At 44.7% G+C, this 12,477-nt stretch overlaps 1 protein-coding gene and 1 long non-coding RNA gene across 3 annotated transcripts in view; one reads left to right on the top strand and one right to left on the bottom strand.

Moving 5' to 3' along the window:
* KCND3 (potassium voltage-gated channel subfamily D member 3) overlaps positions 1-4,787 on the top strand; it is a gene marked incomplete at both ends in the record, with an annotated part of 107,453 nt that extends 102,666 nt beyond the window's left edge. Inside the window, 3 exons of one of the 2 annotated variants that reach the window (XM_082069351.1) lie at positions 1,259-1,315; positions 2,256-2,503; positions 4,583-4,787. In XM_082069351.1, coding sequence (XP_081925477.1) covers positions 1,259-1,315; positions 2,256-2,503; positions 4,583-4,787 — 510 coding nt within the window. The remainder of the gene's footprint in view (positions 1-1,258; positions 1,316-2,255; positions 2,504-4,582) is intronic. The other variant, XM_082069352.1, reaches the window with a different exon arrangement.
* A 374-nt stretch (positions 4,788-5,161) lies between these two features.
* Positions 5,162-12,448, bottom strand: LOC309448110. The gene is made up of 3 exons (XR_014185726.1): positions 12,435-12,448; positions 11,804-11,876; positions 5,162-8,350 (listed from the first exon to the last, which is right to left on the bottom strand). It is a non-coding gene; the product is annotated as an uncharacterized lncRNA (long non-coding RNA).
* Positions 12,449-12,477: the final 29 nt, after the last annotated feature.

Here is a 12,477-nt window from a genome sequence, read left to right as displayed (position 1 = left end):
CTGCCAAACCCGCCTCCAGGGTCGGCCCTTGTAAGGCCCTGACTTTGTAAAGCCTTGGAGAAATTCTGACCTCTGCAATGGGTGCGGGAAGTAACGTGGCCAAAGCAGACCCTCGTTTCTGGATGTATCTGTCCACCCCAATAACACACACGGCTGCTCAGCCAGCGAGTCGCAGGGGTTGAAATTGTTCCACCTGTTGCTCTTTTCAGCAAAGAATGGCAATAACTTTGAATTTTCATTAACACCTAGAAAGAATTTCCGCACAATATTTAATGCATTTCCCCCGTGTTTTTCAGCCAGTTATTACCACGATGCGGCACCACATCACATAGTGAGTTTGGATGCTGCTCTGAAATTAACACTCAAAATAGTTCAACCAGCTTGCGTGGAAATCCTATCGTTCACATAAACTATTGAAACATTACGCAGCAGTTCTCCTCCCTGAAATTTAAATCGTAAACGAATTTTGAAGCACTGAAGAGTCATTTTGTGACCAAGTTGCGGGAATGGAATGAGGAATGTACCGTGGCTGCAAACTTGTTTCAATGGGCAATTCACCTTTCCTCCAACTAGGCAGAAGGATTCTCAAAGTACATGATTTATTGTCATGGTACCTGCAGTTGTCACTAGCATACAGACCTACAGCTGAATGGCCGTGAATGGCTCACAAATCTGGTGTGCTGGGTGACAAAGTGACCCTAAAGTACTTCTAGCTGCCATAATAGAAGTTACTTTGTCCTATTAACACCACAGATGGAGCTTGTTCAAACAAAATGAGGGGGTTTTCCACTCATTCCAACTCCCAGATTGAGTATGGACATTCACAGGCCATGTTTTCTCCAAATGCTGAGTGCACCGAACCCAGTCCTTCAACCCAAACCTTTCTGCTGTGTTTTCATAGAAAAAATACTCCATTGATGACCTAATGGCAACACAATTCTAATTCGTTATTTGTGAATCAGCAGCTGAAACTTTGTTTTCCTTTACCTCGGGCTCTCCAAAGATCAACCTATTAAAGTTGTTACCAGTTTTGTTCTGTTTCCAAGAACACAACATTAAAAAGCTTCAGAGGGAGAAGGAAGGAACAAAGGGGTCTGATTCAGGCAAGGTTTGGTGCAGAGAAGGTCCGGTTGCCCATTCAAACTTGCGAGCCGGCTGGAATGCTGAGGCAACAGACGCAAAGCTGGGACTAAATTTCTGAATGCCGGAATGGACAATCAATTGTGTTTTTATCTTTTGTTGGCATGTTGTCCCGTAGGGATTGTCCTATCTTGTGGATGATCCCCTGTTATCTGTACGAACTTCCACCATCAAGGTATTTCCTTTTTAATTCAATCGTTCTCTCTGTGGGCTCTGTGACGTGTCTGGAGTGTTTGCTTCCGTCCTCCCTCCTGGTCTTGTCTTTGGGAGTTTGTGCACGTGGCTCCTCTTGGCCCCCCCCGTGCTCTTGTTCCCCGTGAGAGTTGTGAGCTGCTCCAGTGAAAACCCACGGCTGCCTTCACCATGGTTGCTTTTGTTTCCCATCCTTTCCGCTGCAGACAGAGATGGATAAAATACGTTCCCTAGAACCACCTGAGGGTTCATATACACACACACGGGTTCTTTCTTTCAGAATTTCTTGTTCCTTCGCACAAAAACTCTCTACAGATTCAGCTTCCTGAATTGCCTTCCCCTATACACCCTCAAATTTATTAATATTTCCACTCAGCTAATAGCACCCCGTGAACCGCAGGCCTGCATTGAACCAATACAAGCAGCATCCTGCCATTAAGTTACACGCCAAGATGGTCATGCAAATAAAATACAACCCTGTCCCCGGGCACAAAGGGAAAAAGAGCACGAATCTCCCCTTGGGCTTCATGACCATGTGGCATTGCAGACTTTCTGAAGCCACTTCTGGAATCTAGACACAAAAATGAAATCTGAACACAACATATTAGCCATCTCAGAGTATGTAACCAAAGCAGCATGGCTAGACTGTCACACTTTTGTCACTGCAACCGCTGCTTATTCCCCTACTGATGCAGGAGAGCAAAATCTCTTTGGTTGCAGTGAGTGGAAGGGCAGAATCATTTCTTTTTAAGATCTGCCTAGCACAAGTATTCTCAGACACAAAGGCAGAAAGCATCTTACACAGACAAGGGGCTGACACATCCCACTGATACTGCAAAAGCTGCTGTTGGAAACAAACCGCTCTTGGGCCAAAGCTGTTGGTGTCACCAGAGTCACGGCGCTGTTTTTTGTGCCCCTGCCAGAACCACGAGTTCATCGACGAGCAGCTGTTCGAGCAGAACTGCATGGAGAGCTCGATGCAGAACTACCCTTCTTCTCGGAGCCCGTCCTTGTCGAGCCACCATGGCCTGACCACCTCCTGCTGTTCTCGCCGCAACAAGAAGACCACGCACCTCCCCAACTCCAGCGTGCCCGCCACCCGGCTCCGCAGCATGCAGGAGCTCAGCACCATCCACATCCAGTGCAGCGAGCAGCCCTCCCTCACCACAAGGTACAGTAAGTAGGCTCTTGTTGCTAATTACCGCATGCCAAACCCCCGAGGCGCGTTATCCAACGGGATGTTCTCGCAGGCCTGTTCTCCAGCCAGGGAGAGGGGTCTGCAGGCATCTCTGTGTCCTTCCTGCTAACGATAAGCCAAGGAAAGTGGCTCAGAGCTGAACCAGGTCAAAGTTAGACCCTAGTGCAGCTCTTCTCAGGCCACACTGGACATAGAAGAATGAACTCCAGCTGAAAACCACCTATGAAATGCTCATCAGAGGCAGCAGCCGGCGGTTCCCAGCTGTGAGCTGGCACAGGACCAGTTCACAGCCCACCTCCCAGACAGCCCGTACTGGGAGCAGGCAAACACAGCTTGCTAAGCAATATCTGTCAGCACCAGCAGCCGGAGAGCTGTACACACTGACACGCTCCACTGATGTCCATTGTCTAAAGTCTAAACCGCAGCTGTTAAGCACCAGCCATCACCAGGAAACAAATAAGGAGGAATTTCACAATGGTGTCGGAGTAGCTCTCACCTAAAAAGCCATTAGTGACACAGGTGAAGAAGTGGTTCTTAATAGAAAGTTTTGAAATTTGTGTTTTATACATAACTTGCTGAAAAAAAAATAATTTCTTCACCATATCTTTCTTGCTAATATTAAATTACTCTCTAAATCCCTCTCAGCCTATTAAGCTTCTTATACACCGGGCTGTCTTTTAACTCAGCGATCTTCTTCTCCCCACTCCTATCAAAGGGATCTAGAAACTGCAACAAAGATGCTTTTAAGGCAGTAAGTGATTACTTTATGCCAGGGTGAAGTCGGAAGGGCACTTCAGAGAAGGAAATATGAATGAATGAGCACAAAACAAGTCTCTAGCTATTGCAGTTTCATGATAACAACTGTTCAAAGCAGCACCCGAAACAGTCATTCAGGGAGCTGTCAACTATTCTGCCTATTTTGGTGGGTGTTAAATCAGATGCCAGTGAGATTTGTAATGTCAACGCTTTGTTATTCCACTTGTTTACCAAGCTTTTAAGTTGATTTTCATATGGAATGCAACTAACTGGGTGTACTGGTTCCCACTGGTAGAACCACTCAGTCTCTAAGCTTGCCCCAGTCTCAGCTTGGGACTGAGGCACCGGGGAGCAGAAACGGGTTCTGCCGTGTTCGTGGGACACTTGAGCGATCAAGAAACATCTTCTTGGTGAGTCACCCCGAGGTAACAGCAGCAATCGTTTTGCAACTGGGAGCTTTCCATTTTCAAAGGACAGGCCTTGTGTTTCAAATGAACATGTTGGGCTGGTAATAGCAGACTCCTGTAGCTGTGCAGATGCACAGAAATCAACCTATCATTTTCCCTCTGTAATTAATTATAGGATGCAATTGATGCAGATCTAATAAGAATGCTCCCAGCTGCCAGATCCTTGGAACTACTGCAGAGAGAAGAAATAAAATAGAAAAAGATCAAGGGACAGTAAATTTGAAAGGGCTATTTGAAACACAAGGAAGACAACATCTCTCTCTCAAAAAGAACTACCTGTGCTGTAAGATGCAGTCCATGGGACAGTAGATTTAGATGCCATCTTAATTAAACTAGAACTGTGCAAGAATTAAATGGAAGCATAGAAAGACTGGCCCTGTGAAAACTGAACCAGAGGAAATATTAAAAAAGCTTAGTGTAATCTGCATAGAAATAAATGATGCCTTGCAGGAACTGGGGGGAATATGTTTTTGCAGTGAGGGTGGTGAGAGCCTGGCCCAGGTTGGCCAGAGAGGTGGTGGCTGAACCATCCCTGGAGACATCCCAGGCCAGGCTGGACGGGGCTCTGAGCACCCTGAGCTGGTGCAGATGTCCCTGCTCATGGCAGGGGGGGCACTGGGGGAGCTGGGAAGGTCCCTCCAACCCAAACCATCCTGTGATTCTATGATTTAAGTGGAGTCTTGTGAATATTCTGGTGCCCTTAGCTCAGACGAATAAGATGCTGACTAAGATCGACCACCATTCCTATACTTTCTACTGTCTGTTTAAAACCAAAAAAAAAAACCCCAACAAAACCAAACACAAACCAAAGACTAAATTTGTTTTCTAGTCGTTCCAGTCTCAACATGAAATCAGATGATGGGCTCAGACCGAACTGCAAAACTGCCCAGATCACCACAGCCATCATCAGCATCCCCACGCCGCCCGCGCTCACGCCAGAAGGCGAGAGCCAACCCCCCCCCGGCAGCCCCGGCCACTCCACGAACATTTCCTCCACCACCACGAGCAACATCGTCAAGGTCTCTGCCTTGTAAGACGTCTCACGCGCAGAAGGAGGCTGGAAGCCCAGTGCCCCTCTCCCTCCACACCTCCACGTTCCTTTCTTGCTGCAAATCGTGCCTGGATGGACCAACCTGACATTTTTTTGTCACCGAATCAGCACCGGAGAGCGGCCGAGGCGGCTTCTTCAGACTGGCGTTCACGCCGCGGGCTGAGGAAGGATGAGGAGAGGGAGGAAGAGGCTGGTGAAAGGAAAAAGCCGCGCGGGGAGCGCGTTGTGCCATGGAACAGGGCGAATTCACCCGTGGAGGCTGGAGGGAAAGAATCATCACGGCAACGAGAGAGTCAATAAAGAAAACGGAAATATAACACTGTGTATCGCAGCACCTTTTTAAAGGTTTTTAATGGATAATATTTATTCATGAGGAAATGACTGAAAAGGTGAAAAACAATGGATTTTGTGAATTTTTTTTTCTTCATGGAGCAGAACCTTTAGACCAACAAAATGTCACGTTTTGTTCGTTTGGTTTTTTTTTTCTTTTATAGGAAAAGATTTAGACAAAGAAGCCACCTGTCACAGAAACCTATTTCCATTCCTCTGTGTGTGTGCGCGTGTGCAGCAGAACCTCATCCGAGCGGCACCGAGTTACAAAGAGCAGAGCATGTGTCCACCATTGGGTGCACAGTAGGAAAACACACGCGTGTGTCAGCACATCCCTGTGCACACACGCACACACACCGAGTCCACCCTGGATGGCATTCTTTATTTAGACAATTTTGTATCCGCCTTTTAAGTCAATACAGTGCAATTGCAAACAGCGTGTTTGTCTGCTAATTATTGTCGTGAAAACATATTTGTGGAAAAAAAAAAAAGACAAAAAAAAAAGAGACAGGCTTTAGTAGAGTTTTAGTCCCACATGGGTATCTGCTTTCTATTTTTGTTATCACTTACATGTAAGAGTGTGACTAGACTATCAGTTCTGTATTTTTAAAAAGGAAAATAAAAAGGTAGGATTCTTTTGTTTTAATACTGTACACACAAACGGCAAAGAATGAGAAAGCACTGAACTCAACTGCATCAAGCGTTCATAAGTCTAACAGAGGTTTCTTGTAGTGTATGCCCACGCTTTTTCATTTTGGTTTTCTATATTTAAATTTCTTTGCTAGTACTGGACATACAACCCATTGTAAATAGTAGCCAAATCTTGTCTGGATCTATACTTGATAATAATTAACCCCACAGCTAAATATCTTGCATGGACAGAGAGGTATTTGGCTTTTTCACAGTCTTAGGGCTCCAGATGTCTCATCAAAGGCTTCTGGGTTGCACTGATTTGGGGATAGACCAGGTGCGCAGTTTTAGCTCTCCAGGCCCAGGACGCGGCCGCGTGAGAAGGGGCAGCAGGACTGGAGTTGGGCAAACATTGAGTGTGTTCCAGACAGCGTTTTCTTTTTGCAGGTCTACACTCAGTTTGGGAACAGTCACACATTTCTAGTCAACCAAAAACTGAAGTTACACTGTGGTACTGCCAAGACTAAGCTGTGGTCAGTCCTAGCGCCTCTGGCTGAGATCTTTCTAGGAATGATTTCTTGTAAGGCAATACAGGGTCCTGAAACATAACCGATTTTCCCCCTGCTAAGAAGAGTAACTTTTTTCTTCCATTCTGCCTTTCTCAAGTCCCTTTTTCATCACAGGTGTGACCCGTGAAGGGCAGAGTGAGGAGCAACGTCACCCACCTTCTCACTTGTCATAACACTGTTTGGCTAATGTTTGTGATCCCGCACAGACGCCTCGAGGCCCCGTACACACCCGGCCCCCAGCAACCTGCAGATGATAAGGAAACATTTCGAGCGTCCTGTTTCTGAACAGTGATTTTTACCACCATCAGAGTCCAAAGAACTCCTCAAAGCATGTTTGAGGCTGATTCAGCAAAGGGATGACTTTTTCTTTTTTAACATCTGTCAGAATCTATCCTGATGTAATATTTATATACACATATACATGCATACACATATAAATAAATACAGACACATACATGTATAGATAGATAAATAGGCCTACATGCTGACTTAAACATATGAGCTAGATTTGTTAGCACTCCTAACCTGTTAGGCTTAGACTGGACTCAGCTGATGCATTAACACCCTCCTCAGAAACCAACACCATTCTAGGAATATTCAGGCTACGGCTAAACCTTCAGCAGCTGCACCAGCTTATAGCCCTTTATTCCAGTGCTGTAATATGTTACCCAAAAACTATGTTTAGTCCTGTTTTAAATGATTAAAATGCTCTGCCTTTGCTGCTTCCTGTAGGAGGTTATACTGCAGTTAATCTTACCATTATTGAGTTTTTCTTGATGTTTTAATTTCATTTCCCTTTGCTTTAATGTCATTATTTGCCATCATCCGCTCCCCATCGGAACACCCTCACCCCTGTAGATCAGAGGCCTTGCTCTCCACCACCTACCACCTTGCAACCTCATTTACACTGGCACAGAACGAGGGTTAAATGCTGCAGTGCCGACAGGGTACAGTGTCCCTTCCAGGAGTAAACGACTACTAAGAGCAAGGGACTCCCCATGGGTTCTTGGTGCTGCTTTTCTTAGTCCTGATTTACTGGGGAGCGGTGAACAAGCCACTCCAGCTCTCATTCATTTCTTTATCTGTAAACAGCAATCATGGCAGCCCTTGTCTAAAGCACTATTGGTGCATTTAATTGCTATCAATCAAAACGCTTTTTGGGAAAAAAAAGAACATTTTTAAGAGGAAAAAATAAGCAAGGAGGAAAGCAAGTGCTTGGAGTTTCTGGCTGGTTGCATTCAGATTATCAAGGCAGCTGCAGCCTCCGTTCTCTACCACGGAAGAGGAATCGTTATTATCCTTTCTCAAAACTACACCACCTGTCTCTTCTACCACGAGCTTAGCAGGTGCTGCCCCACGCGGTCAGTACATCGGCGCAGACTTTCAGAGGATAAAGCCAGACAAAATTAACGAAGTCTGAGCCTAGAGGAACAGGGCTAAAAATATTTTTAATGGCGGCATTAGCTCCCTTTGCGCACTGATTGGAAGCAGACTGAGTAATGCTTCTGAAAGCGCCTGAAAACGTGCTTGTACAAAACCTCCCTGGATCGCCCGACGCAGCTACAGCCTCATTACGAGAGCGCTGTGCGTTCAGCGGAACAGCAGAGGCGAGAACCAGAACATCGCGCCCTTCCAACGGAACGCGGGGAGGAAGGGAAAGCGATGGCGAAAGTGGGGCCGCTGCACCGCAGCCACTTCTCGCTACGATAAAGGGAGCCGATTAGCTTCACTAAACTGCTCTCACTAATCTTTATATAGCGAGCAAAAGCCAAAAGTCAACCCTGAAAATTCTTAGAGCCAGAACTTGACCTGAAGGATGTGGAGCGTTGTCTCCATTCTGACCAGCATCCCTCTGCCCAGGGCCACACACACACACCAACACGGAGACAAAAACCAGCACGCACCCCTGCGATCCTGGGCATTCCCGAGGCACGTGGAAGGGGTTTCTTCAGGCAGGGGCGACCTCTGGGAGGAGAAGCTTCCAGAAACAGCGGCAGGTTCCAGTCCCGACACCTTTCTGAAAGGCAGGGGGTACAAAACAGCCTGATCAGCAAGACAGTCCAACAAAACATCAGGAGTATGTTGGCAATTCATTTCCAAAGCCTTCCCCCTCCCCCTAACTCTATAGGACTTCTTATAGTTTTAGAAACGTACGTTAAAAAAGATTCTTTGTACAAAATGCAAGTGGAGTGGGATTATTTTTTCAGTCTTTCTTAAAGCAATATTAAAAATATCAAAGCAGCAACACCTTTTTCCAAGCATTTTGTTTTGTTTCCAAAGCCTCTTCCAAGGGAAAAATATTTTCACAGATTTGCAGCATATTCTGTTAATAGATTGAGTCTCTTCTCACCTGGCACTGGGCTGCTAATTGAAGGAATCGCACCCAATTGGCAAAGAATGATGATCTTTCACATCTAGGCTTTGACTTCCATCTACTCTTTCTAAAAATCACCTTTATTTCTCCTTAAAAATCTTAAGGACATCCATAAAGAACAGGCTATTGATAGCACACCTTGGCCTATAAAAATTAAAGCATTACACAATGTAATCCACCCTCCGCTAGCACAAGATCCTTGCCTGCAACATCCTGCATTGCTTTCTTTGGGTTAGATACTCAATTCTCCAAGGAAAGGGCTCCCACCGCTTCCCTGGGGAGCCGATTCCAAACTATTAGATCTCAATGTCAAGGATTTTCCCCCTGCTGTTCAGCCATAAATCTCTGCTTATTTTTTTTCCCCCTCTTGCTGCATTATTCTCCCTCGCACCATGTTAAATTACTCTCCATGTTGCACATGAGCTGCCTACAAGCACAAGAGGGATATAAAACCTTCTATGGCAAATTCTCATCCCCGAGACTACTTTTGCCTGTCAAATAATTATCATTGTGAAAAGTGAACTGGGGAAAAGGGAAACTAAGCAACACACGTGGCTTTGGTGTGAAATAAAGTTAATAGGTAATTCCAAATACCTCCTTCTTTGCAGTTGCCAGAAACACTAAAATTTAAATCAATGCTACTTGCTTAACCCGAAACAGTTGATAATATACGAGTACTGCAAACCAGCATTTATTATCCTAGTTTAGACAGCTTAAGGGGTACGCAAGAAAATCAGATTAAAGGAAGCAATGTCCCCTCAAATATTTTGCTTTTTTAAGTGAAGAGGTTGTAAACATGCTGTATCTTACCCCTATTATACAGCAAATTCAGTGTATTAAAAATCACATGTAATTTATGGGTTGCAAACTTTCCTTGGATCCTGTAAGGCATCTCCTATGTTGGACTATGGCAGAGTTATCAAGTCAGCATTCATGGATGGCTTGTGAACACGAGCAGCTTTGAACTGAAGACTTTATTCTGCTTTTAAAGTCAGGTGGATAATACGCCTTCCCCACATAATTCACCAACCAAATATAACTGATTTTTAAGCAAAACCACTTATTTTTCCTCCAACACTAAGCAACTGCACCGGATCAAATTACTCCCGAGCTCCAGCTTCTAGGGTTCACATTTGATGACGTTTTATCTTTCTAAAGCTTCCGAAGCGAGCAGAAGGTGAGGACAGGCAGGAGAGGCTCCTCCCAATTATCTTGATCAATCACTAAGTGACCTCGGAGAAGTCGTTTCGCCTCTCTTTGCCGATTACACAAGCTGTATAGAATTTAACACCTCCTCCTTTCAATTCATGAACACCTCCAATACGCTTTCCTTGAGAAAGCGCCCCAGAAAAGTACCGCTACTTACGTTCCAAACGCAAAAACCCGTGCCAGGAAAACTTCAGGTGGATCAGTCGAAAGACCAGGTGACAAAGAGCTTGTGGGAATTCTTTCCTGAGTTTTGTTCTCGGTCAATAGTCCGTTACTTTGTGTGTGTATGTGTGCACGTGTTTCTTTCCGTTTTGGTTTAAACTAGCGCTAGTCACAGGAGTCACACGGCTGGTGGGTGAGAAACAACGACCATCTCCAATATTCTTCTCCGTTCTGTTGCGACTACGGCCGGGAGCTCCCACAGGCTCCTCCGACCAACAAAGTATCTTACGAAAGGTGTGTGATGGTCTATTTTTGATAAATCAGTAAGGCATTCCAATGCAATTGTGTTTTCTTTAGGAGTTTTATGTTATGACAAGCTCTCAACCTTATTATTTTCTATTTTTGTACCATAAATGGGCTTTGCTTACGAACATCAGAGGACAGATACAAAATGTACTGTATACAACTGCAGGTAGCTTCATTTGAGAACAACTTTCTAGAAGAACCAAGTTTCCTGTTGTCTTCTTTTGGAATTGTAGTGCATATGTTGAAACTTGTATATCATTTACAGTATTGAGTCTTGTGCCACTGCTGTACCTGATGTATCCAATCTGGATTAAACAGAGTATGTGCCACAATACCCAGACGATGCTGTAGATTTCTTCTCAAAATATTTTGGGAGGTTCTTTTGGAGAACTTGAGGTGGTGGCCTAAGCCACTCGAGTTGCATTTAAATACTAATAACTCTTACTTAAGCAACCGTTAAGGAAAACATCAAGGTGACCAAGATGTTTTAGAACAATAATGCAGATAGCCAAGCGCGTCTCTTACAGTATCCTCCTATCCAACAAAATTCATCTTGGAAACTATCACATCATCTTGGCCTTTTCAAACTATGCAGATAAAATCTAGGAGAGGCCCCTCCCTGGGGTGATTTGTTGTGACACAAAGGGAATTAAAAATACAAGTACAGGAAGAAAAATACTTCTCCTGACAAGGAGCACATCTTAATGCCTTTATTTTAAAAGGGAATATCATCTTGGCAATTGCCTTTAGGTCCAAGCCTTGCATTCTATATTGCAGCCAGGGTCGACTTGTTTCAATCGCTAAAAAAGTAGCACTGGTCTCACCTTAGTCACCAAGTGTTGCTTAAAAGCATTATTTAAAATTTTCAAAAATCTTTACACAGAAATTAAAATGACTCGTTAGGGGAACTCTTAACACCTCCCCCGTTAGAGCGGAACAGCTCAGAGCTCTTGTCTTCTGCAGTAAAGTTCAACACACACTAGAGGCCACCACTGGCCCAGCTGCAGGAAACCACAAACCCCTCAAGGCGGGACAGCATGGGCAAAATTCCTGTGCCGCTCATGAGCTAAATCCATCTCATGATTCTCCTGCACGGTGAAGAGAGTCTGAATCGCACGGTATAACGTTTAGAGCCACCGCCGCACAAAAAAGCCGTAAGTGGTTCTAGGATTTGCACAGGGAACTCTGCGAGAACATCAGGAATGCTCGGGCAGCAAGGGGTTCATGTGAGCGGAGTGAAAACATGCTGTATTTCCCAAAAAGAGTTTGGAAGTTGAAGGCGAGCAATGAATGCATTTCAGCAAGTTAAAGCAGCTCTCCTTGCAAGGACAGTTCATAGCAGTTAGGAAGCTTTTACTTTGCTCAAAAAGCCAAAACCACCCACACAAACACACACCCCCACACATACCCAAACTGTACCTGCTCTGGTAAACTTTGAGAAATCAAAGAAACCAGCTGAAGAAATCTCTTTAAGATCCCAAACATACGAAAGCTGGAGGATGAAGTTACAAAATCAGCACGGAGTCAATCTAGAGTCAATACCCTAAGCCACTCTCATCTTCTCCTGCTTCAGGACAGCTGCACACAGAGCAGTGCAACCCAAACAGGAAAAACCAATTAGTTTTAGTACTAACAGGTGATTTCATTTCTAATCAAAGCTTTCATCTATGTGTGGCAAGTCTGATATTGCTGCACCCAGAGGGACAGAGCAATTATGATTGCTGCACGTTTTCTACATAATTAAACCATCCTCTACTGCACAGCTTGCTGTACACCTAGCTATAGAAATGTTATTTATACCATGTTAATTAACTGGATTTAAATTAGCGATACAGGCATTGAGATGCAGGCTTCCCTCCACCACTTAACTAGTATATCATCAGTGCCTGGTGTTTAATAAGAGAACTACAGAAAATGGAAGGATCTCCAACTATAAACAGACTACGTGGTCTCAGAGCGAATTCATCTGCACCAAAAAGTCACGGGGAAGACAAGTAAAGCAAACAAAATGGGGCTTGGTTTGTATTTTCTCCTTACTAACATTTCTTACTTGTAAGCGGCTGCCTTTTCCTTTCTTTGCTCTGGGTTGTATG

Source organism: Streptopelia decaocto (assembly GCF_964273445.1).
Source record: "Streptopelia decaocto genome assembly, chromosome: 19".
NCBI classification, from domain to species: Eukaryota; Metazoa; Chordata; class Aves; order Columbiformes; family Columbidae; genus Streptopelia; species Streptopelia decaocto.
This window is presented reverse-complemented; position numbering and strand designations above follow the sequence as displayed.